Source organism: Pollachius pollachius, assembly GCF_949987615.1.
Source record: "Pollachius pollachius genome assembly, chromosome: 2".
Lineage (NCBI taxonomy): Eukaryota > Metazoa > Chordata > Actinopteri > Gadiformes > Gadidae > Pollachius > Pollachius pollachius.
The window spans coordinates 37,278,201-37,302,619 of record NC_136935.1 but is presented as its reverse complement, the minus strand read 5'-3'; the positions used below and the strand labels follow the sequence as shown (position 1 = coordinate 37,302,619).

General features: G+C 41.9%; 1 protein-coding gene across 3 annotated transcripts in view; it reads right to left on the bottom strand.

The window, feature by feature from the left end:
- LOC307071529 (uncharacterized protein) overlaps window positions 1–11,775 on the bottom strand; it is a 31,548-nt gene extending 19,773 nt beyond the window's left edge. Inside the window, exons 1-4 of one of the 3 annotated variants that reach the window (XM_079730537.1) lie at window positions 11,216–11,300; window positions 10,601–10,622; window positions 10,333–10,462; window positions 7,178–7,342 (exon numbers count right to left, since the gene is read on the bottom strand). In XM_079730537.1, the coding sequence (XP_079586663.1) occupies window positions 7,178–7,342; window positions 10,333–10,462; window positions 10,601–10,615 (310 nt within the window). In that variant the 5' untranslated portion in view covers window positions 10,616–10,622; window positions 11,216–11,300. Of the gene's footprint in view, window positions 1–7,177; window positions 7,343–10,332; window positions 10,463–10,600; window positions 10,623–11,215; window positions 11,344–11,461 lie in introns of those variants that run through there. The other 2 variants (XM_079730539.1, XM_079730538.1) reach the window with 2 other exon arrangements.
- Between the last annotated feature and the right edge of the window lie 12,644 nt (window positions 11,776–24,419).

The following is a 24,419-nucleotide window of genomic DNA, read 5'->3' as shown; positions in this document are numbered from 1 at the left end:
GCTTCTGCTGATCTACATAGCCTGCATGTTGTTTGAATCATTGTCGATGCGTTGTGTTATCTGAGCTGTTATGTGTATTTAATGTAACTCTTTGATTAAGTACTTTCAATAATAATTTAGATTTTCTTGTGATCCAGGGATGACATATTTATTGTTCCTCTTTGGGACAGACAGGCATGTTTTATGTTTGCCATTGGTTCACCAAAAAGTTAATTCCAAAGGTTAATTATATTATTTTTGTTTAACAAGATAAATAAAGTAAAAGGCAGACAAAATACATTTTCAAAAGGCTACTGAAAATATCTACATGGGGAAATAATCGTGGATGAGGAGGTTGTAATTGACCTAGGAATCAAGGACACTTGGGAGTGACTTAAGACCTAGGGTCTATTTTTGCATGATAGAGAGCTTAAAAACATACTAGATTATTATTTGAGGCCTATACCCCAAAAGGAATTCATGAAAAGACCTCTCGATGATGACCTCACCAAGAGGTCATCAATTTGGTGCCTTGGGTATAAAGTCCATAGATAGACTCCCACATAGTGAGTTTGCATCAAAGGCTATCAGATGACACAAATGTGGTGCAAAATTAGGACATTGTCAGATCTCAGCATATTGTAATTCAGGCAGTTTGGACACGGAATAAAAGCGTTTAGGTATCAGTTGTCACAATACAACATTGTGTATCATTCAAAACGGCTTCGGACTTGAACATGGATAAACATAAAAACAACAGTTGATTACTTATCAATAATACTATTATCCCTACTCATTGTGTCTTCGACACTATTCTAAACCGCCTATGCTTCAACCACTTCAAAGCGATCGCTGCAAAGCAACGGTAGGGAGATAAAAAAACTTTTTTTTTTTTCAAAATGGGGATTCTTCCCCTTTTTGTCTTGGTTTTGAGATCATAACTTATTCTGCACTGATGTCTGTTCATAACCTACTTGTTTTTGTCATTAGCCTGGGGAAAATTATTATTTCTTCAAGATTATTGAAGTTAGTAGCTGTTAAGGTGAAACATTAATTAATTTGTGATCACAAAAAAAATGATGCTGATATAATAGCATAAGTTGTTATCTCGTTATTAGGCCAATCACCCCTGATCATCAGGATATAGACTCTGGCAACATTTTTTTTTTTCCTTTCTGGCAATCCTTTTTCTTTGCACGCTCTTTAACAGAGCTAGTGCAATATAATTTATTGTTTTGCTTTATTCATGAGGATACAGTGAGATAGACAAGAAGGTATGGGAAAGAGAGAGGGAAGGACGTGCAGCAAAATACCTTGGGCAGGAATCTAACCCGGGTCGCTGCAATAAGGCCTGAGCTTTAATAGTATGTGCTCTACTGGTGGTACCCACATCGGAACTCCAACGCGACCTAAAGGAACTTGGTCCTTTCTCTGGGACTCCAACACGGATTCTAGTCAATTTCTATTCTAGGACTCTAACCCAGATTCTAGGACTCTAACCCAGACACACGTTGGGACTCTAACCACGAACCAAAGGCCTTATTCTGGGACTCCAAACCAGACAGACGTCGGGACTCTAACCGAGACAGAACTCAGTCATTTCTCTGGGACTCCAAGTCGACCTAAAGGAACTTGGTCCTTTCTCTGGGACTCCAACCCGACCTAAAGGAACTTGGTCCTTTCTCTGGAATTCCAACCCAGATTCTAGGACTCTAACCCAGACAGAACTTGGGTCTCAAACCCTTGTCCTTTCTCTCTGGTATCAGAACATGTATCTTTCTCGTAAAAATAGAAAATAAAGGGAAAGTTAAAAAGGCATTTTAGCAATAAAATAGAAAATAAAGGCAAAGTTAAGAAAAGCTTTTTAGAAAGTGCAATGTATTTAAGATTTAGCAGAAAGCTAAAGCAAACATAAAAGTCTTCAGTCTTGTTTTAAAGGTGCTCAGAGTTGGGGCAAGTCTTAAATCCTCAGGGAGTTTATTCCAGCTATTTGTTGCATAGTAACTAAATCCTGCTTTCCCATGTTTCGTGTTTACTCTGGGGATAATTAACAGATTGGTCTCAGAAGATCTTAGTGGTCTAGAAGGCTTATGTAGTGGAAGCATATCAGTTAAATATTTTGGGCCTAAACCACGTAGGGATTTATAGGTTTGCAACATGATTTCAATTCTAAAAAATAAAAAAAATCAATAAAATCAATATAAAATCAATTCTCTGACCTACAGGAAGCCAATGTAACGATTTAAGAATTGGTGTAATGTTCAAATTTGTTGGTCTTTGTTAGAACTCTAGCAGCAGCATTCTGAACAAGCTGAAGCTTCCTTAGAGTTTGTTTTGGGAGACCTGTACGGAGACCATTGCAGTAATCAAGCTTACTAGTGATAAAGGCATGTACAAGTTTTTGTAAGTCTTCGGTGGACATGAGCCCTCTAAGTCTTGCTACATTTTTAAGGTGATAATATGCAGATTTTGTAACTGATTTGATGTAACTGTCAAATGTAAATTGGAATCCATGATAACGCCTAGATTTCTGGCTTTGATTGAGGGGACAGAGAGTGAAGGTGTTGGGTTACTTTAAGCCTTTCCGTTTTAGCACCAAATGCAATTATCTCTGTTTTGTCCTCATTTAGTTGAAGGACATTTCGGCACATCCAGTCTTTCACAGAACATATTTAACTATCTTTCTATATGTCTATCTATCTATCTACCAACGCATGTTTCTAGTTTTAATGTGATGTATTTTGTGCATGTCCAGTCAGACTTGTTGTCTCCCTTGTTCTGTGTGGTCTTGTAGGCTAATCTGTATGAGCCGAATCACCTAAATGAATTCCCGACGATTTGTGTAGTTTGGTATTAATAATGACTTGACTAGGCTATCTATCTAGGCCATTAGTCAACAATTATTCGCCGAAGGCGAATTGAATAGTGGGGAATAGCCCCCGAGACCGAAAGTTTATTTGTTGTTATTAGCGGACATTTTGCGATGAAAACAATATCGAGTTTGAGATGTCAATCACAGGATATTGCCCAGTATCCCGAACCAATAAAATTGCGCCATCTTAGGAGGTTCACGTGTAGCATATACTAACTATATATAATATCTATGTATTTATCTATGTATCTGTATAATCTGCTGAACACTCTCTTACTAGTCTCTACTCTCAAGGGTCTCAATCCGGCTTTGGTCCTTGTCTCCCCAACGTGATGTCATGCAATGCATTCTGGGGGAAATGAGAATCAATAGCAAACCGCTCAAATAGTACCTACTTTTTCGTATTACATTCCGTTGTGATACCTAAAAACATTAAATACAATAAATAACAGTTTAAATCTTTATTACCAACAAGCAAATTGCACAAATTCGTTGGAAAATAAACCCTGCAACACGGCCTTTAACCCTTTGCCGAAGATTCCATGTTCAAAGGAACATAAGGATTTCAGACCCATAGCCCTTACTTCAGTAATTATGAAATCTTTAGAAAAGAATTCTGCTCCGGCATTTCATCTGTACAACAGACAATAACCTCGACCCATATCAATTTGCCTATGAACAGGGCTGTGGCACTGAAGACGCTGTTAACTCTTTAGTTCATATTATTTCGAAACATTTAGACAAACCCAAGACCTATGCAAGAGCCCTTTTTAAAGTTTTCATCAGCCTTCAATACCATGCAAGCAGACATTCTGGTAGCAAAAATGGTCCAGCAGGAACTGAATCCATACCTGATTCATTGGTATGCTTCTATTGGTATTTGCTTGTTTGTAAAGGTAAACAAAGCCCTTTCATCTGCCATTACCACCAATGTTGGGCCCCCCCAGGGTTCTGTGAGTTCAGCTATACTTTCTACACAGATAATTGTCATACAGACACAGCAAATCAATTTATAATAAAATACTCTGATGATACTGTATTATTATCTCTGTTGAGTAACTCCGAAAAACCTGAGGTTCACCAATTTGGCGTGAACAAACTGGTCGAGTGGACTGACAATAATGCACTTCTGATAAACACCAAGAAAACCGAGGAGATTGTGTTTGGCTCACCACCAGACTGTCATTCTGATTCTCTTGTTATCCACCAAGAAAAAAAATCAAGCAGGTGTCCTCATTTAGATACTTGGGGGTAACCATAGACCATCAGCTATCAGCTAGCTAAGAGTTTGTCTGCCTCTTTAAAATCAAAAATGCTCCACCAATTGAATATCTGCTCAAAGATAGTAGGTCAACCCCTCCAGAAACTTTATGAATCAGCCTACCATAAAAACATACTTTGGTCGGCTAACAACATTTCCTCCAACCCCAACCACGGGGGCGGTTTTGGACACGGGCAAACCGGGCAGCCGCCCGGGGCAGTGTCACACCAAATTTGTACCGGGTGCCAAATTTGTACCGGGTACGTAATCCATACGTAATCCATTCCAAACCTGCCTGGCAACAGATGATCGCGGACGATCGCGTCGATTGACGTAGGAAGGTTCAAGAACATTCGCGGTTAAACACTCGGTTTACTACACATTAAACACAGAGGTTACTAGCTAAATTCGATTAAACAATTAAATGCAATACAAATATAAAGTTAGGAACGCTAATAAATGTAATTTGTCACCAAATTTGTACCGGGTGCCAAATTTGTACCTGCCTGGCAACAGATGATCGCGGACGATCGCGTCGATTGATGTAGGAAGGTTCAAGAACATTCGCGAAGTCGTTCATTGAGCGCGACAAGACAGATAGCCCTAACTTTACAAATTACATTTATTAGCGTTCCTAAAGTTAATATTTGTATTGCATTTAATTGTTTAATCGAATTTATCTAGTAACCTCTGTGTTTAATGTGTAGTAAACCGAGTGTTTAACCGTGAATGTTCTTGAACCTTCCTACGTCAATCGACACGATCGTCCGCGATCATCTGTTGCCAGGCAGGTTTGGAATGGATTACGCATGGATTACGTACCCGGTACAAATTTGGCACCCGGTACAAATTTGGTGTGACAGCAGCATTTTTTCGTGACACGTGGGGGGCGGCACGAGCACTTAAAAAAATAATAGATCATCCGCGCCGCAAAGTTTTTTTCTATGATCTATCATATCACTGTGTGGGGAATTAGCACATTGGCGCCCCCTCCGGCTGCAGGCGCCCCTGCTTGATGAGAAGGTGCCTTGGGCAGAAGCTGTGTGAGAAGGGGAGACAGGGCGAGACCTCGCGGGGGACAGTTCAACCCCCCCTGTCTCCTCAGAGAAGGTCTTGCCCGGGGCGTAATTCAATGTAGAACCGCCACTGCCAAACCAAGTCCTAAACACAGAGTATAATCTACTACCATATAACCGGAGATATAGGGTTCCAACATTCAAAAAGGTTAGACTGACTATTTTGTTCACCAGTCAATCCTAGAACTGAACCAGGCACTATATCCCAGACCGAATGCACGTTAATGGGCCTTCAATTCTGTCGTCTGTTGCTGTAATGTCATGATGAATGTATGTATTCTCATCTTAACTAGAGTTTTCAACCTCTAGTTATAATTAAACCCATAGCAATAATGTGGAAACCCCAGTCGATAATGTAACAAATTTCTGAGCACATAATATAATAACATTTTGCAACGTATAACATTCGTTCACCATAAATGACTCTTATAAGCAGTGCCAACATTTAAATATTTTTTAACCATTCAGCGAACAAAAGGCAACAGGCTGATTATAATTTAGGGGGCCACTCAATGACATGCAGAACCGTCATCAACATGCTCACTGAAGTGAAGTGAGAAATATAATTCTACTCCTCATTCACATACATGGTCATTTACATTTTCTACGGAGAAAATACTACCTCAGGGGTAGTATTATTCAGGAGATTTTCAGGATACAAATGTCAGGATATGTTCTTCACGCATACGGCCCATCAGGAGAATATCAGGACTTACACGTGTGTCTGAAAGCAGCTAGTGCGTGAGCATTTGATTGCATTATAAAATTCCATTAAGATTCCATTATAAAATTTGTCAATTTATGGTAACAGCGGTAATTGTTCAATGGAAAGTGTAGTATACTATGCATGCAAATCAATTATTAAATAGCTTTTACTGTTATTATGGGCTGAAAAGTGCATTGACATTTTAAAATGCAAGGCAACTACTATTGATTAGTTGAAAATAATAATCATCATTGAGATTAAACATCTCTTCTAGTGTCCTGGCCAAGACAGGCAGCAGTATCCTACAGTCACACATAGCATACACACAAAACATAAGAAAAATAAAACAACTGAAACAGTCCGCAGGGGGGAGGGGGGGATATTAATATCGCAAGACATTTCGGGAGGCTCAAGGAGTGGAGTAATATTAAGTTTGAGCAACAAATTTTAAAGACATTCCGGGAGGCCCAAGGAGGTGAGTAATATTACATTTGAGCTACAAAGTGTAGTCTTGTGGTGGACTCTATAGACATAATTCACCATACTGTGTTATTGACACGTTTTCGTTCTGTGTTTCTTTAAGATCAAGTGACTTATGTGTCACGTGATCTTAAAGAGGTCGGTGGGATGTTTGAATTTAACGGTTTTTATATGACAAAATGAACGACCCGCCGTTGCTTGTCGAGGTGAGAATTGTACCTTCCCTTCTTTTATCGCAATTTCTACAGTCTATAGACAGAACGTGCTACCTGGGAGAGTTTGTCGACGGCGGAGCCGTTATTTTTAAAAAGATAACATCTTACCTGGGCAAGTGTGTCGTAGTGGTATATGGGTGTGTGTTCTTACCTGGGCGCGTGTGTCGATGGCGGAGCAGTTTTGTTTAAAAACATAACGGCTTACCTGGGCGAGTGTCGCTGCGGTGTGTGCTTGTGTGTTCTAACCTGCGCTTGTGTTTGTGATGTTTGTAAATAGAGCTGCTTGGGATGCAAGACAAATTGCAGACTTGCTCTGACAATAAAGTAATATCATATCGTATCATACATCATATTTTCGTTTGAAACATTATTCAAAATATTATTTAATGGGGAAAAAATTACGACCTCAACTAAATGTCTGGGCCCCTATTCTTCAATGTAAACCTGTAGCAAGGCTTTGTGCAATAATTATTTTTCTTCGTTCTGTTAGGATCTCAGTGGCTAGTTTCTGTAATTTTTTCAACTATTTATGCAAAAAGTGTGTGCTTGTACAAAACAGCTATTAATATACAGACACGTCACTCTTACCTGGGATATTTCTTGGCTCAGGACACTGCGGGTATGTGTATTGAAGGCTGAATTCCTCCATCTTCTTAAAGAATCCTGGTCCATGGCCTGGATCTGGCCTGGCTCTGAGCCTTGCCACCTCGTTCTTCAGTTTTTCAAAGCGATTCCTCTCCACTTGACTCAAGCCTGTTTTGGAATTTGTGATACACATCCAGATTTGAGAAATTCCTTCCCCCACCCAGTGGAAAAGGGACTGCTTGGAGAAGGGAAGCCCTAGTCTACCTTTAGCAAAGCAGACAAAGCGCAGTGTGTGTTGCCTTTACGGATTGCGCTCAACATTATTTTGGGGTTCCCTAACACAAGTCTGCACAGGTCTGGAGGCCTTCCTCACCTCCTAAGTGATCTGGAGTAGGGCAGAATAACCCTATTTCCACTAAGTAGTTCACAGCCTGTTGCTTACCACCTTTAGGGAAACACTTGTGCCATTGGCTTTCCACAGCAAGCATTCCTTGCCAACTGAGAAGAGGTGAGGTTCTCCAAATCTCTTGCTGAACAGAGTGCAGAAGGAAAGCAGCCTTGAGAGACTGGGATCTCAGGTCAGACTGCCCCATAGGTTCATAATGGGCGTGTCGGGGAGCTCAACACTAAGAGAAGGTCCAAAGGTGGTGCCCCAAAGCTGCAGGGAAGGAGCAACCTAGGTATTGTTACCTATTCTAAAGGATGCAATACATCATCTCCTAAAAAGAGGGACAGTGCAAAGACATTATAGATGATGGCCCTTGTGACTCTACCTGCATCCAATAGACCCTGAAGTAAGCGAAGATCAACAGGGTCAGGATGACAAAAGCACCGCCCATGCAGGCTTCGCGGGCCGCTGCATTAAACAACACACCAGACATTTTGTCTCGTCGCATTCTTTCTAAGGATTGGCCTTAACACAATACTGTCAGTATCATAGTACTACTACACAGTGGTGTCCTTAGCAACATTCCTTCAACAGGTTATGGGTGAGCCTGAAAACTATGTTGTCTATGGTGTCTTGTTCACCGCAGAAATTGGGCTACCAAAGTCTGCCACTGCCTGACAGGGAGCAACGGGCCAGAACGTGTCCACTTTTTTTCCCCAACTACCAGGGTAGTGAGCCGGGTCAAGCCCAGGACTACGTCTGTGACCCTTTAACTCTGTCAAGGGAGCATCTGTTATAGCGTTTTTGTTGCTGATCGAAGACCTGGGTTCTGGCTCCCTATCCAACCACAGAGATTTGGCAGCCACGGATCAGGTAGCCTGTTTGCTGTGAGTGGTTCTCTGAATCTCCTCCTGCAGGACAATTAACATTCTGCCCCACAGTGGTTGATCATGTATTCTATCAGATGATCAATGATGGCCCAGAAGAATCGACAGAAGTGAGGGACCATGCCGGTCGGTAATCCAACGACTATGAATAACTGTGAAAGGTTGGAGGCCCTTAAGCACTACAAAAAGTGGAACTGGGAATATATATATATATATATATATATATATATATATATATATATATATATATATATATATATATATATATATATATATATATATGTGTAAAATATTAAGAAAGATAAAGATTTATGGGGAAAAAAAACAATTTGTATAAAACTGTGTTTATACACAATAAAGTAAAAACTCAATGTACAATTTAAATATTTAAATAAATAAAAATAAATACATTAAATATTGGAGGACAACAACTGAAGGAGCTTCAGGTGAATGAGAACATTGGCCTCTTAAAATTACTAAATTACCTCTGGGACTTGGAGGGTTAACAAATTCATGACAAATTGTATGATATCAAATTAAGCCCTTTTCCCAGTCCTATACCAGAGAACCAACCAACATTTTCTCTCAAATGTTTCCAACTGGCCATGGCCTTCGTGCAGTAATCATTGTGTACAAAAGGGGGCGCTGGCACTCTTTGCTCAGCAACTGCATGTGTATTTATCTGTTTTACATGGTTTTCCTATGAGCTGGTCCAAGAAGAGTCTTATGACCAATAACCAAAAATGCAGTATTTTTTTGTGATTGTTGCGGCAAAAAATCCTTGATTATGCGGCACGCTTTCTTAAAAAATGCGATGAAATATGCGGCATATTTATGCGATGAAATTGCGGGAACTTGCGAAAAAATGCAGGAACTTGCGAATAATGTAGCTTTTCGATGACGTTCACGTCGCGTAATTACGTCACTTCATAACATTCCCATGGCAACAGGGGGAAATGGCTGCCCTTGTGTAACGTAAACGCAACATTTTTCAACTTTCTGCTAAAATATATGTGACTTTTTTGCAACGAAAATGCGGGGATTATGAAATCATGCAAGCCCTGCATATTTTGCGCGGAAATCTGCAATTAATGCGTGAAAGTGCGGCATATTTGAAAAAATGCGGCCCCCGCATGAATATGCAGACTTTTGCTGATTATGCGTTGAATTATAGGGGTAAGGGGTAAACCTAAGGTCAATCTTTGGGAACAACCGTCTCGAGAAGGTTAGTAAATGCATGAAGTCATAAGGTGTGATTAAAAAAAAATATTAGCCTGTATTTGTGTTGCAAATAAGCAACCCTAGCAAATAGTATATCAAATGGCTGTGAAGCTATTGAAAAGTAAGGTAAATACAAAAAATATACAAAAATTGTTATGAACCACCTTTACATATCCTGTACATTTTACACATAAAGTAAAGCGCAATTTTGCAGAGTATGCCATGTTCTGATTCAAATATAGTCAGACCCTGCACGCTCTAGACAAAAGTAAAGACAAATCCATGAGTAGGAATCACTTTGCAAACCTGCCTTCTTTGTGAAAGGAGGCAGGCAAACTATTTGCCTGGTTAAAAAGTGATTGACAGTTGACTCTAGACCGTGATTGGTTGGGTTTATATTTGATTGACACATCACTCAAGCCTTCTGATTGGTCGGACCAAATAGTGATTGACAATCGTCCAGCCCATTAGTCGTTTAATCCTGCTCACTCAAAGCAACTCGGCGGCTAAGCCTACTTGGATAGCGCCAAGGGGTGTTTGGTTTCGCTTTACAATAATGTAGGCCTCGCAGTAGGCTTAGGACTTGCAGCCAAGCAGCTTTGACTTAGATGCTAAGATTAACTACATGCTATGTATTAAATGTATGCTATATATTGTCTTACCCAATTGTTCTAGATTCTCTTCTGTCACACTGTCGAGGAAGTCCCTCTCATCGTTTACACCGATGTCACAAAATCCTTTATAGTAGGACTGCAGTCTGAATTCATCAAGCAGGTCGTAGATTGCATTCATCTAAATTATAAAAACATAATCATGTTACATTAATAGATCTACAAATTACGATAACTGTACATTAAAGTTTAGCCGAATTAACAAAATAAAGGCGACAGATAAGTTTCTGTTTCTGTTTCACTGAAAGTGAAAACTCACCTGTTCAGAGCTCATCTCGACTCTGCATAGAAACCAATACACAGCCACCATTGAATGTTGTACGTCCTGGCACTTGTACATTGCACTTATTCAAGGTACTTAATTGTGTAGCATCTACAGTAGCTGCTATCGCTGCTTTACACGGGGAATGGGTTAGCCTAGCGATTGTAATACTTGCACTTGGTTCTATGAACGTCTTTACTGTACCGACAGCGATATATTGTTTCACTTCTTATGACAAATGTACTTATTGTAACAAATGCACTTATTGTAAGTCGCTTTGGATAAAAGCGTCTGCTAAATGCCCTAAATGTAAATGTAAATGTAAGTGAAACTAAACTTTTTTCGAGTAAATCGTCTCGTTATCGATGACTATATATATCTGCCTTTGGTTACACGTTTATATTCTGTATCAATGAAGGTATAGCCAAATTGAATACATTTGATACATTTAAATTAGCATATTAAATGTTGCTTAAACCGAAAGAAACCAAACGTATGTTTCCATTAAATTTTAGCTGATGGTACCAATAGGCTAGACCAATTAGTTTGCTTAGAAGGAAAAAGTTGAATCAGTGACTTCAAGATTCTGATTAAAAAAAAGAAAAAGCATACCTTGGCGACTTTGCATTACTATAGATGTGAAACCACAGCTGCAGCCACAAAGACGTTTTCTCTTCACCTGGTTGGAAACACTGAGCGCTAAGCAGTTCCTCTCCAATTCACGTGACAGGTCCTACCTGAGAAACAAGATATTCAGTTCTGATCGCGTTGCCATTGGTGTACTTCAGATCATCATCAGCATATTTTATTAAGGCCTACATGGCATGCAAATTTGAGCCAGCCCGCCCCCTCCCTCACCTTTGTTCCTTGAGAATTCTTGGTTGGGGAGATTCCCCAGACCAATCTACCATAGATCCGGTATCACTCCCTCCAGGAAATAAACGACACCGTGGTTCTCGTTACTGATGGATTTATTGCTGCTCCTTGCCATTTCTCCGTCCACAATCATCCATTGCAATATCCACCGTCAAACTCGCTGGCTGCACATAACCATGAGGGAATGAGGTTTCTTCCGCAAAAATGCTTGTTTCAAAATATCCCAAAGAAAAACATCTTAACTGTTCTGCTTAACTTTAAACTTGTTACTTCACTTCAACACACGAGGCATCTGAGCTCGTTTTTTACTGGTCAATTGGCTGTTACATCTTAACTGGTTGTTAGGGTACATATGTCGGAAACTTTGGTTCCTACCTAATGTGGCGAACTCAATATATTAAACAAATTGAATACATAAATATAAACAAAAAAAACATTAACTAATGACAAATAATATTTGGCAGTTAAACTCCCACCAAATGACAACTGTCATTTTACTTCACAATATAAACATTTTCACACTTTTATTTCAACCTTATAGTATACTATGAACCTTAAAGTATACCAAAATATTGTACTTGAAATGAAAAGGATGAATGAAATGGAAACCTTTAAATTGAGTCTGCTTCAAGCAGTAGAACAGTCTTATGTACAGGTCTATCTAGGTAGATAGGCTTAGAAGTACGTCTTCCCTGGCTGTCTAAGGTTGGGTCACTGACTAACAGTTTCACTTTCCTAACCTTTCCATCAGTGCTTGGATACACTTCTGTCACTCTTGCTAATCTCCATTTATAACGCGGAGAACTGTCCTCCTGAACGATAACAATGTCGTTAACCTTTGTATCTCTCTTGTCCTTTTGCCATATTTGTCTTTGCTGAAGGTTAAGAAGATACTCCTTCTTCCACCTTTTCCAAAAATCGTTTGCCAAAAACTGGACTTGGCGCCATCTTTTGCGCAGGTAGAGATCCTGATTCACAAACTCACCAGGCGGCGGGAATATTATGTGAGACTTCATCATAAGAATGTGATTGGGCGTTAGGGGTTCAAGGCTTGTTGGGTCATTTAAGTGCTCTGTTGTGAGAGGTCTGCTATTTATAATAGCCATAATTTCATAGAAGAAGGTTCTGAGTGAGGTACTGTACAGTCTCTTAGCTGATTGGTCAAGGATTGCAGTTAAGACACTTCTGATCGTCCGTATTTGCCTCTCCCATACACCTCCCATGTGGCTCGATGATGGGAAGTTCATTATGAACTCACATCCATGTTCCTTAATCTGATCATGATCCAAATCCTTCATAGCCTTCATGAACTCTCCTTTTGCACCTACAAAGTTTGTGCCTTGATCACATCTCAACTGTCTTACATGTCCGCGTAAAGCAATGAATGCACGCAATGCATTGATAAATGCATCTGTAGTAAGGTCATCAAGCATCTCAATATGTATGGCTCTAGCACACATACAGGTAAAGAGAAGACCATACTTCTTCAGTTCCTTTCTTGCTTCTTTTACATAGAACGGTCCGAAGCAGTCTATACCACAATATGTGAATGGTGGAGTCATTTCCATTATGTCTTCCGGCAAATCTGCCATTTTAGGATCCTGTGTGTTCTTTCTGTACTTTCTGCATGTTGTGCACTTGTAAATATGTGAGGCAACTGCACCGCTGCATGCGATGATCCAAATTCCATTGGATCGCAACTCATTGGTAGTTATTCCTCTTCCTTGGTGATGCACCTTTTAATGGAAGTGCTTTATAAGCAACAAAGACACATGACTTTTCTTCGGCACGATGGCAGGATGCTTGACATGTGGGTGAAGAACAGACCCTGTCAAACGTCCTCCGACCCTGAGAACACCATGCTCATCGACAAATGGACTTAGTTTGTGTAGCTTGTTGACTTTGTCTTTGGGTTTTACTTCCTTCCCTTGCTTTAATCCTTTGATTTCACTGCTGAAAGCGTCTCTTTGAACCAACTTGATGATGAACAGTTCTGCTTCCTGTCTTTCTTCAATACTTGTGGCTTCACTTTCTTTAGGTTTGTTGCCCTTGATTTGCTTAGCATGGCGCTTCAGACGAGCAATAGCCTTGACAGCTCTTTTCCAGTCAGAGAACTTTATTCGGCGGTCTAACAATGACCTCTCATCCTTCATCTTGGTGTTGAGCACCTGGACCTTTCGAAGCTCTATATCATCCTCCTTGACTTCTCCCACTATAACATCTCCTCCTCCTCTTGGTAGCTCGCTTTTCCACAGAAAATCGGGGCCAGTCAACCAATTTGAAGCAACGAGCTGATTCACCAACAGACCTCTTGAAGCATGATCTGCCGGATTATCTTCTGTTGGAACGAAGTGCCATTGTTTGGGATCTGTGGTGGACTTGATTCTTTGGACTCTGTTTGCGACGAACACATGAAACCGTCTGGCATCATTGTTTATATATCCGAGGACAACTTTTGAGTCAGTCCAAAAATGTTCTTGAAGATCCTCTATTTCGAGCTCGTTTCTGAGCATAACACTCATCCTGGCTGCAACCACTGCTGCAGATAACTCAAGGCGTGGCACTGTAGTTACCTTGGTAGGAGCAACGCGTGCTTTTCCCATGACAAGCGAGCAATGAACATCTCCATTGACAGCGACTACTCTGAGGTAAGTACATTCCCCATAACCAGTGACACTGGCGTCTGCAAAGTGGTGAAGTTCATACTGCTTGACATCTGTGAAGCTAGCTGGTATATAGCACCTTCTGATCCTTACATTAGACAAGTTTCGAAGATCTTGTAGCCATATTTCCCACTTCGCTCTTAGCTCTTCAGGGAGTGGCTCATCCCAAGCTACTTTGTCTCGGCACAGATGTTTTAAGATCTGCTTTCCACAGAGGATAAAGGGTGATACAAACCCCAACGGATCGTAGATTGAAGCTACTGTGGAAAGCACTCCTCTTCTGGTAGTTGGGTTCTCCTTGACAGTCACTCTGAACTGGAAGTCATCGGAGGATACACACCATTGAACGCCAAGAGCTCTTTCCATGAGCGGCTCTCCCAAGGCCATATCCATGTCCTTGACACTTTCAGCACACTCTCCCTTCGGTATTGACTTCAGCACCTCCTTGCTGTTGGAGACGAACTTGTGTAGTCTGAGGTTGCCTGTGCTGCAAAGCTCTCTAGCTTCCTTGATTAGCTGGATTGCTTCCTCATCAGACGTTGCACACACTAGTCCATCGTCGACATAAAAATTCCTTTGGATGAACTTAACAGTGCTTGGGTTAAATTTACCCTGACCTTGAGCGGCTAGATGCTTAAGTCCAAAATTGGCACAGCCAGGTGAGGAGGCTGCCCCAAATAGGTGAACTTTCATCCGAAAAATTGAGGGTGGAGACTTTAGATCGCCGTTCTCCCACCATAAGAACCTAAGGTAATCTTGGTGTTTAGGCCTTACGTGGAACTGGTGGAACATTTTTTCCATGTCACACATGATGGCAATCGGGCCTTTGCGAAACCTACAAAGGACTCCCACCAATGTGTTCGTGAGCTCTGGACCAGTGAGCAGGTGGTCATTTAGTGACGTTTCTTTGAATCTTGCTGAGCAATCAAAGACCACGCATATCTTCCCAGGCTTTTGGGGGTGGTATACGCCGTGGTGAGGAATATACCAGACAGGTTGATTGTCAAGTTCCTCTTCAGGGACCTTTTCTGCATCAACACGGGCAATGATATCCTTCATAAAGCCCACGTAGTCAGCGCAGTATTGCTGGTCTCTTCTGAGCCTTCGTTCCAAAGACACTAGGCATTGAAACGCACATGCTTTGTTATTTGGAAGAGTTGGTTGATTTTGTTTGAAAGGTAAAGGCATTTCAAAATGACCATCTTGCTTCTGCCTGATTCCATCTTTCAGCTTAGCCAAGAACTGAAGATCTTCCTGGGAGAAGGTTGTCTCTTCACAGCCTCTTTCATTGAAATCGGATTCCAGCATCTTAATCACGTCGTCTGGAGTGACCATTTCACTGACCTCTGTATTACAAACATAGTGGACTTCACCTTTAAGCTTGACTATTGATGGTGTTTCAGGCACAACTTGTTTCACAATGATGCGATGACTTACTCCAAAGGCATCACCGTAGTGCTCACTTGGTGCGCCGTAACTCACTATGCTCCAACCTAAATCAGTCTTCTGGGCAAATGGCTGGTTCTCCTCTCCACAGACGACTTCTCGTGGCATGAGTGCTTGTGGGCAATTGTACCCAATCAAAAGATCGATTTCACACTCCTTTTGAGGCGAGATGTGCTCTGCAAGATGCTCCAAGTGAGGCCATGCCTTTGCAGTCTCAGGCACTGGGATGTGTGTGCGATTGGCAGGGATGAAGTCGCGTGTATAAACTGTTGGCACTGTAATCTTCTTGGAGGAAAATAGACCCCTTATTTGTAGGCTATTAAGTCTATTACAATGTACAACTGTCCCCTTTGACGACATTGTCGATAGCTTTAATTTCACTCGTTCTGTGCTTGTATCAAGAACGTCTGCCACTTCTTCAAGAATGAATGAAGAGTCACTCTGTGAATCTAACAGAGCGTAAACGAGAACTTCCTTGCTTGGATCACTTGGCGTTGACACGTAGACAGGTACAATTGCTGACGTCTGTGTACTATTACCATCTTGTACAACTCTGTTAGAAGTTGTTTCCTTAGTGATGTCTTGTGATTGAGTTATTTCTTTGGCATGAACCATTTCCTTAGGTTGTTCTTTCTTTAGTTCTTGTTCTCTTTTAGAACGTTCTTCGTGCAGGCACGTGGGATGCCTCTTTGAACACGTATCGCAGACCAGCCGGTTACTTCAACTCTTGGATTGGTGGCCAGGACTCAAACAGCCGAAGCACTTCTTTCACTTTGAATAACTCAAACAGCCGTCTTTCACTTTGAATAAATCTGACGCGTTCAGCGACTGGCTTCTCACTTAACTTGTAGCACTTGTGTATGCCGTGTCCTGGTTTCTTACAAAACACACATGTAACTATTTTCCTTTCACTGATGTTTGTTGTGAAGATGTTGGCATCTGCCATTTGGTTCTTGGAAGCCATCACGTTCTGATTCTTGAACCTTGCCCTTTCAGACTCACTTTGCCGTAATGCATGGAACGATGTAATGGGATTGCAAGCAATGCTAGCCTCCATTGAGAGGAACGTCACAAAATAACTAAAGTTTGGGAACCTACCATATTCAAGTTGATATTGTGTGGCTCTTCGGTTCCATCTAGGACTTAGCCAGTCAGGTAGCTTGGCTGCAAGTTTCTGATTCTCAATTCCATCATTAAGAACATGAAGACTCTCATTGTTAGACATAGCACTTTGACAGCTACGTAAAAAGTCAACGAATTTCCTCAAATCAGCACTTTCTCGTGAAGCTACTTTTGGCCATGCATGTAGTTTGTCTCGGAAAGCCTTGGCAATGACGAAGGGTTGGCCATATCTGTCATTGAGTAGGTCCCATGCTGCATGGTATGAATCTTCTGAACCAATCAGAAAATGACCTTCTAAGGCTTCTCTTGCAGCTCCTCCATACCTTTGAAGGAAGAACACTTTCTCTGAGGTTGGAATGTTCTTTTTCTCAATGAGTATCTGAAAGGATGATTTCCAATGATTGAACTTGAGTGGATCTCCACTAAATGTTGTTGGCTCTGGAATTGGGAGCCTGTTTGCTGATATAGCCTCAGCTAAAACTTTCACCAGGTCTCCCATATCGTTTGGGAGCACACTTCTTGGAGTCGCATCTCTGAATGGTGGCGGATGCTGGTCAGCAGTATTCACCTGATTTATTGCATGCACACCTGTAGGCAGCTCAGCCTCAGTATTCTGTGGAACAAAGTCTTGGGCTGGATAGAGCTCATTTGCATCATACACTTCAAGCTTTGCTTTGGCTGCGTTTAGCCTCTTTAGCTCTTCCAAACGAGCAAGCTCTCTTTTCAGATTTTCAACTGACTTTCTTCTTGCAGCGTTTTCTTCATACTGTCTCTTTAAAAGAGCAGCTTCTAGTTTTTTTTTTCTATCTTGCGCTCGATTTCTTCCTTTTCACTTTGAAGACGGCAAGTTACTGCAGCTGCTTCTTGGTCTGCAACCATACATTTATCCTCAGCTTCAAGTCTCTGCAGCTCTGCCTGTTGGCTGTCTTGCTCAGCCATAATCTTCAATACAGCACGTGTGTGTGCATACTCTGCAGCAGCTTCTTGAATTTTGGATGAGGATACACCAGAGCGATTGGAATTAGTTTTAGAACCGTTAAAGGCAGGAAATAAAACACTGGAGGTTGAAGATGCAAATATAGAGCTAGAGACAGTGCATTCTGTAAGACAATCTTGGTGACTGATGGCTGTCAATCTTTCTGTATTCATCATAAACACTGTTCAGCTCAGATTCTTCTCTTTGAATACCTTCAATGTGTTCTTGTAGGATATAACTTGGGTCTTGTTTGATTACAGACTTCTTAGCTACTTTAGTCAGAACTTTCCAGCGGTCATAAATGCTGTCGAAACGAAGTGACAATCCTTTCATTTTTTCTTGGTGGAATTCCCTACCCTTTCCTGTTAATGTTCTAGCTCTCTGACTTTGACGAGGCTCTTCAGGCTGTACTGCTTGTCGTACAACGTTAGACTCTTCGGTCTGCTTTACCTCTTCTACCTGTGTTTTTTCACTTGTTTCTGACATCTTAGATTATTTATTAATGCCTATATGCAATTGTCAGAACAGTGTAGGTAACACAAAATAACAAAATAAGTTAGTCAAAATAAATTAGGTTAACATCCTTCAGACTAACCTTTCAAAGAGAACCGTTGTAAAAGCTTGGTAATATCACATAGCAATTATTAATTATTATAATTTCAAAAGAACTTCAAAATGTTGTCACTTATTTTTCTTTAATTGACAAACTCAATAAATGCCTCTTTATACACTTTAAACCACAGTTATTATTATAAAGGCTTCACACAGTTCCTTGTCGGTTTTCAACTTATTGTCTCCTTTCAGAACACAAACTTCAGTGTCTGACTTATGGACGTCTTAATGAAAAACGGATGAACGTGAGTGTCCTTAATGCAAACGTGGGCTTATCTGAGCTTCTCGTCTTGATAAATTGTCGGGCACGAGTGGGCGCGAGCAGGTCTGGGCATGGCGCAGGTTCTTGAACGTTCACGCAGGTCCGAGTTCGACTATCACTCCCTCCAGGAAATTAACGACACCGTGGTTCTCGTTACTGATGGATTTATTGCTGCTCCTTGCCATCTCTCCGTCCACAATCATCCATTGCAATATCCACCGTCGAACTCGCTGGCTGCACATAACCATGAGGGAATGAGATTTCTTCCGCAAAAATGCTTGTTTCAAAAATATCCCAAAGAAAAACATCTTAACTGTTCTGCTTAACTTCATAACTTGTTACTTCACTTCAACACACAAGGCATCTGAGCACGTTTTTTACTGGTCAATTGGCTGTTACATCTTAACTGGTTGTTAGGGTACATATGTCGGAAACTTTGGTTCCTACCTAATGTGGCGAACTCAATATATTAAACAAATTGAATACATAAATATAAACAAAAAAAACATTAACTAATGACAAATAATATTTGGCAGTTAAATCCGGCATGGCAATCTGGGCACGTGCCCAGGGGGGTCTGAGCGCAAAATGGGGGAGGGGGAGGGGGGGAGGGTCACTTATCTAATATTAGAGTTCCAGGTTGTTAACAAAGCCAAATCGCGTTCCTCCGTATGTTTATCGCATAACCCTGCAGACTGCAATAAAAATTGTATTCCGCGCTAAAAGACGCCTGTAAGGCCGTAGAGTAGTCTGCCCATTGGTCATATTCTAGAACTGTTGTTGTTTTAACTCAAATTATTCTGCCAGTATCTTTCGTCGTTTCTATTTCAGATGCAGATATGGCGAGTGGTGTTGCACCTGTGACAGTGTGTTAACAGTGTTAACAGTGTTAAGTTTGTGTTAAAAAAAAAGAGGTTAAAATTAGAAGAGAAGTTAGTCATCAAACAACTTGGTCCAGACAGACCGGACATAAACATTATCCAACAAACAAAGGATAGGGGGAAAACTTACAAAAGAACTGACTCCCGAGCAGTGGCGTGCACAGACATTTTGGGGGGCAGGTGCTCAGTGAAAAATAAGGGCAGTTTGTGCGGTGTTACGTCCCCTAAGTGGGCTAGGGGTAAGGGAAATAACATTGTACCATGTTAAAAACAGTAGGAGTCATGTAGTCCAAGTTAAGGGTGTTTATTGCCAAACTCAAGTGCTTGTCTTCAGGGAGATCCACGGGCAAAAACAACAAACAAAACGTAGCCTATCCCTGACTAGAAGCAAAAGACAACTTTTTTAAATTAAAGAAAAGTACATGTTCTAATCCTCCCTAGCAACACAGAACCAGGCGAAAAGTGGAAACAAAAAAGTAACAAAAGAGCTGCTAAACAGTTGACGGGACAGGGATACCGGGCAGCAGGCGACAGCAGACAGCGGCAGGACTCCAGGTGTGCACAGTCTAGAGGTGGAGCTGAGGGGGTGGAGCCAAGGGTCTCGAGCTAAAGGCAGCATACACAAAAGCACATTAGAACACATGGGAATGAAACATGTAGCATGTGGAACTGCCGGCTGCCTTATAAGGTCAGAGGGCCGTTCTTCTCCACACAGACTTCTTAGTTTAGTTTTGATAATTTTCAGCTTTGAAAATGATCTCTCCACAGAAGCAGATGTCACTGGCAATGTTGCATAGATTCTTATCATCTTCACAAAGGCAGGAACACCTTTAGTTCTGTCTTCAGCTGGTACTCGTCTTCTCCATGGAAATTACAGAGGATGTGGACAGCTTCCTTGGCTTCTGTGTTTGGCGTGCTTACCCAGTTGGCATGTACCGTTAAGGGGTGGAAGAACCGAATGATTCTTGCAGTGGGACTTCCAGTGTTGAATCTCCTGTTTAGCTCCTCAGTCATAGTATCCAGAAAGGTGAAAAACACACTACTCCTGAAGTATAACTCCACAGACTCAAACTGAGCACCTACTTGAGACACTATTGGGCTTTGTTGTAAACGGGTTAGGGCACTACAGTAGGTACTGGGATGTTGAGACTCTCTGCCTTCTCTGATGCACATCCAAATATTTCCCCAAACTTCTCCTCAGACCTCATGGTTTGCAATGTGTGAAGCACACCATCAATTACCTTGTAGGCAGTGGAGTGGTGCAAGTGTTCTTCCTGCAGAGAATCGGATGCCACAGCAGTGACTTCGAACACTGGGGTGGCAATTTCCAGGCAGAGAATAAACATGAGGTTGGTGGCATTTCTGTACATCTGAGCATCTCCTCTGGCCAGGTTAGGTGGGTCGCTGTCACTGATGTCATCAAGGAGCTTCAAAATAGCTTTCAGATTTCTCTGAAGGGCCTTCAGTGCTTTCTCCCTGCAAGCCCATCGAGTATCTGACAGCTGCTGGAGCTCCATAACACGCTGTCCAGGATACAGAGACTGCTGCCATTTCAACAAGGCAGCATGGCGCTTTGGGGAGCCTGTGCAAAAGGCATACAATTTCTCCACAAGGTTGACAAATGTCACGAAATGCTTGTTGGACTTTGACGCTTCCAGTAGGACCAGATTGAGAAAGTGTGCCTTGCAGTGCACATAGAGGGCCTTCTCATTGTGTGCACGTATTCTGGCTTAAAGACCTTTATACATACCACTCATATTGGCTGCTCCATCATATCCTTGGCCATACATATTCTTCAGCTCCAGGCCGTTCTTCTGCAGAAGCGAGAACAGAGTTTTCTCCAGCTCCTGGCCTTTAGTTCTACACTGCAGACCTCAATGATTCTCTCCTTTATTTGCATATGATGAAAATATCGCACTACGAACGACACTTGTTCTTTGTGTGAAACATCAGAGGTTTTATCAAGTAGGATGGAGTACAGTTCAGCCTCTTTTATTTCACTTTGTATCTCCCTCCTGGTGTAAGTACCAAGTGCTGCAATTATGTCATTTTGGCTTCTGTTAAAAAGCAGTGACACCTGGGGCCTTATCTTGGAGACTTTAACTTTGGCAACTTTTTCCATATGTATATTCAGCACTGTCATACCGGGAAAACACATCCACCAGTTCAAGGAAGTTTCCACGGTTGTTACTGGACTCGCTCTCATCATGACCTCGGAATGCTTGTCCCTGACGTGCAAGATATACTGTAAGATCAATTAATCTTGTCAGGATTTCTCTATTTGTCTGCCTCTCTCGCTCTCTAACTTCCACCCCCTTTACATCTGAAACATCAAATGCAGACTGGAGGGAATTTTTTTGGAAATTGGTCCGTCTACCCATGCTTGTCATGTGCATCTCTGTGATGGAGTGTTGCTTGATTTTTTCAAGAGCAGCGTTCCACTTTCTTATGCCATAAGTTGTCCACGCTGTTCTGTTTTTATACTTTTCTTCAGAATGGAAAAGCCGACAACTAAAACAATGGATTGAATTAGCAGTGGGAGGGTATTCCAGCCACACATTCCCATAAAACCATTGTTTCTGGAATGACATTTTTTGGTGGATAGATCAGTCTACCAGCCTACCCAGTGGACTGTAGCAAACGCCGCTCATCTATCCGTCACACATCTAGGTGGACACGCCCACCTGTGATGTCATAAGGGGCAGATTTCCAAAACGGCTTGTAGCGGCTAATCACAATACACCTGGTGGCATGCCATGGGAACTTTAAAAAAAACCACACAAAAAATAAAACTTTCAGATTCTTTCTTTTTTTTTAAAAAAGGGGCAAAGGGGAGGTGCTCTAGCATCACCTTGGGTCTATCTGTGCACACCACTGCTCCCGAGCACGGTATGAAAAGAAAAAATGGCTATGTGGTTGCTCAGGCAATTCCTCTGGTTGAACTTGAAAAGGTGATAAAGGCAATATGTAAATATATATATATATATATACATATATATGTTTGTATATATATATATATATATATACATATATATGTTTGTATAAATATGTATATGTGTATATATTTATATGTATATGTGTATATGTATATATATATATATAGATATGTATGTATATATATATGTGTGCATGTATGTGTATAATATATACATGTTAAAAAAAAAAATGTGGGTGTGGTCATGCGCCAGTAGTTTCTGCCCCACTGAAATGGGGCAGAAACAGGACATATGTCTTAAAGCAGAATAAAAGGCCGGGTGTCTCCCCCCTTTCCCACTCTCACTCTTATCTACTCTCACCCCTCTGTCTTCTTCTCTCTGACACCCCTCTCTCATCCCTCTCTACCTTTCTCAGTCCCTCCATCCAACCTCACTATCTCACACACCCATTTGAAGCCATTTCCCTCCCTCACCCCTCTTTCCCCCCCTCTCACTCCTCCTCCATCACACCCCTCTCCCCTCTATCTCTTCTTTAAGAGCTTCCATTTATCCACCTGGTTACCCAGGAAGAGTTCAGCCTGTCTGCCACTGACCACCCATCACTGTCACCCCCCCGCCCCCCTCCTCCTCCCCCCTGCGGAGGGATGGGGTGGGGGGTAGAAGATGGATGCAGGTTTGATCCATGACCCTCTTAGCTCGCTTCAGCATGTTTCAGCTGAGGGACACGATCGGAGCGTCCAAGCAAATAATCGTTTGCTACGCCTTAACCCCCCCTCAACTTTTCTCAGTAGCAGTGGAGTAGTACTTTGAAAGATCGGAGAGTTTGGAGTTTACACTCTACTGGTGAGGTTTTAGTTTGTATTGGAGTGTTACCCAACTCAACCTAACCAAGGCCGTACAAGGGCAACTGTGAAGGAACACCACAACCTGTAGTATCATGGCTGAGCGTGTGCGTTTGCGTGTGTGTGTTTGGGAGGTGTATATAAAAAAACAAAAAAAAAGTTATTTTCCAGTGAGTCTCGACTGAGTGCCTGACATGAAGATGAAATCCTCCAAAAACACGAGACCCCATTAAAAATATTCAAAATAAAGAGGTTCTCTCTGGGCGCCGCCTCCATTATGTAATAACGAAGCTGTGTATGAGTGTGTAAGTGTGTGTGAGCGTATGAGTGTGTGTGTGTGGCCCCTGTCCTCACTCTATGCAGTGAGGACAGGGGCCGACCCCAGACCATTAACTCCATAACCTGCCCTGCCTCAGCTAATAAAGAGCTGGTCCTCACACTCACCTCCCTGACCTTCCTCCTCCAAACCCCCCCCCCCCCCCCCCCCCCCCCCCCCCCCCCTCTCTCTCTCTCTGTCCCTCTTTTTTCCATCATCATCTCTTACCTCCCTCTCTCCCACATGAAAGTGATCTTGACGTGTTTCCTTAGCCCAGCAGGGAGCACCGTGCGCCAGAGACACCAGGACCCGGCCCTGCCACACACTGAGAGAGCAAATTTGATTTGATTGCCTATTCAAGTAGGCTATGGCATGTCTCTAGTCTCTTGCATTTCTATACTATGTTGTATTCCTGTTTGTTATCTAAAGTATTGCACGTTACTGACTGCGTTGTGCTTTAAACAAACAAGTCCTTCTCCTGCGTCGGAGGAGGAGGGGAGAGGAGAGCGAGGAGGAGGACAATCTACCGTCCCCACCACTGATTTGGACAAATAAGCTGGCGAACGGGGGAGTGAGGTGACGCGTCAAGTAAATCCACGTCAGGCAGCGGGTGACACCCGGCCATTATCTAACTACGAGTCTCTCTGCCCTTCCCTTGGTGAACCTAATTATATTGTCGTCCAAAACTATCACATGTCCATGGGCCAGGGAATCTAGACGTGGGCCCTATGCGTTGACCGTAACAGCATTCGGGGGTGAATCATTTTTGTGAAATAGTCATGATCTGTAGTTCCGTTGCTTACGATCCTAAGAAATGGGATAGTAAAGCAGCGCCATAATGTCAGAGCCTAAAGGGTTTGTCGCTTTTTTTTCGGTTTTAATTC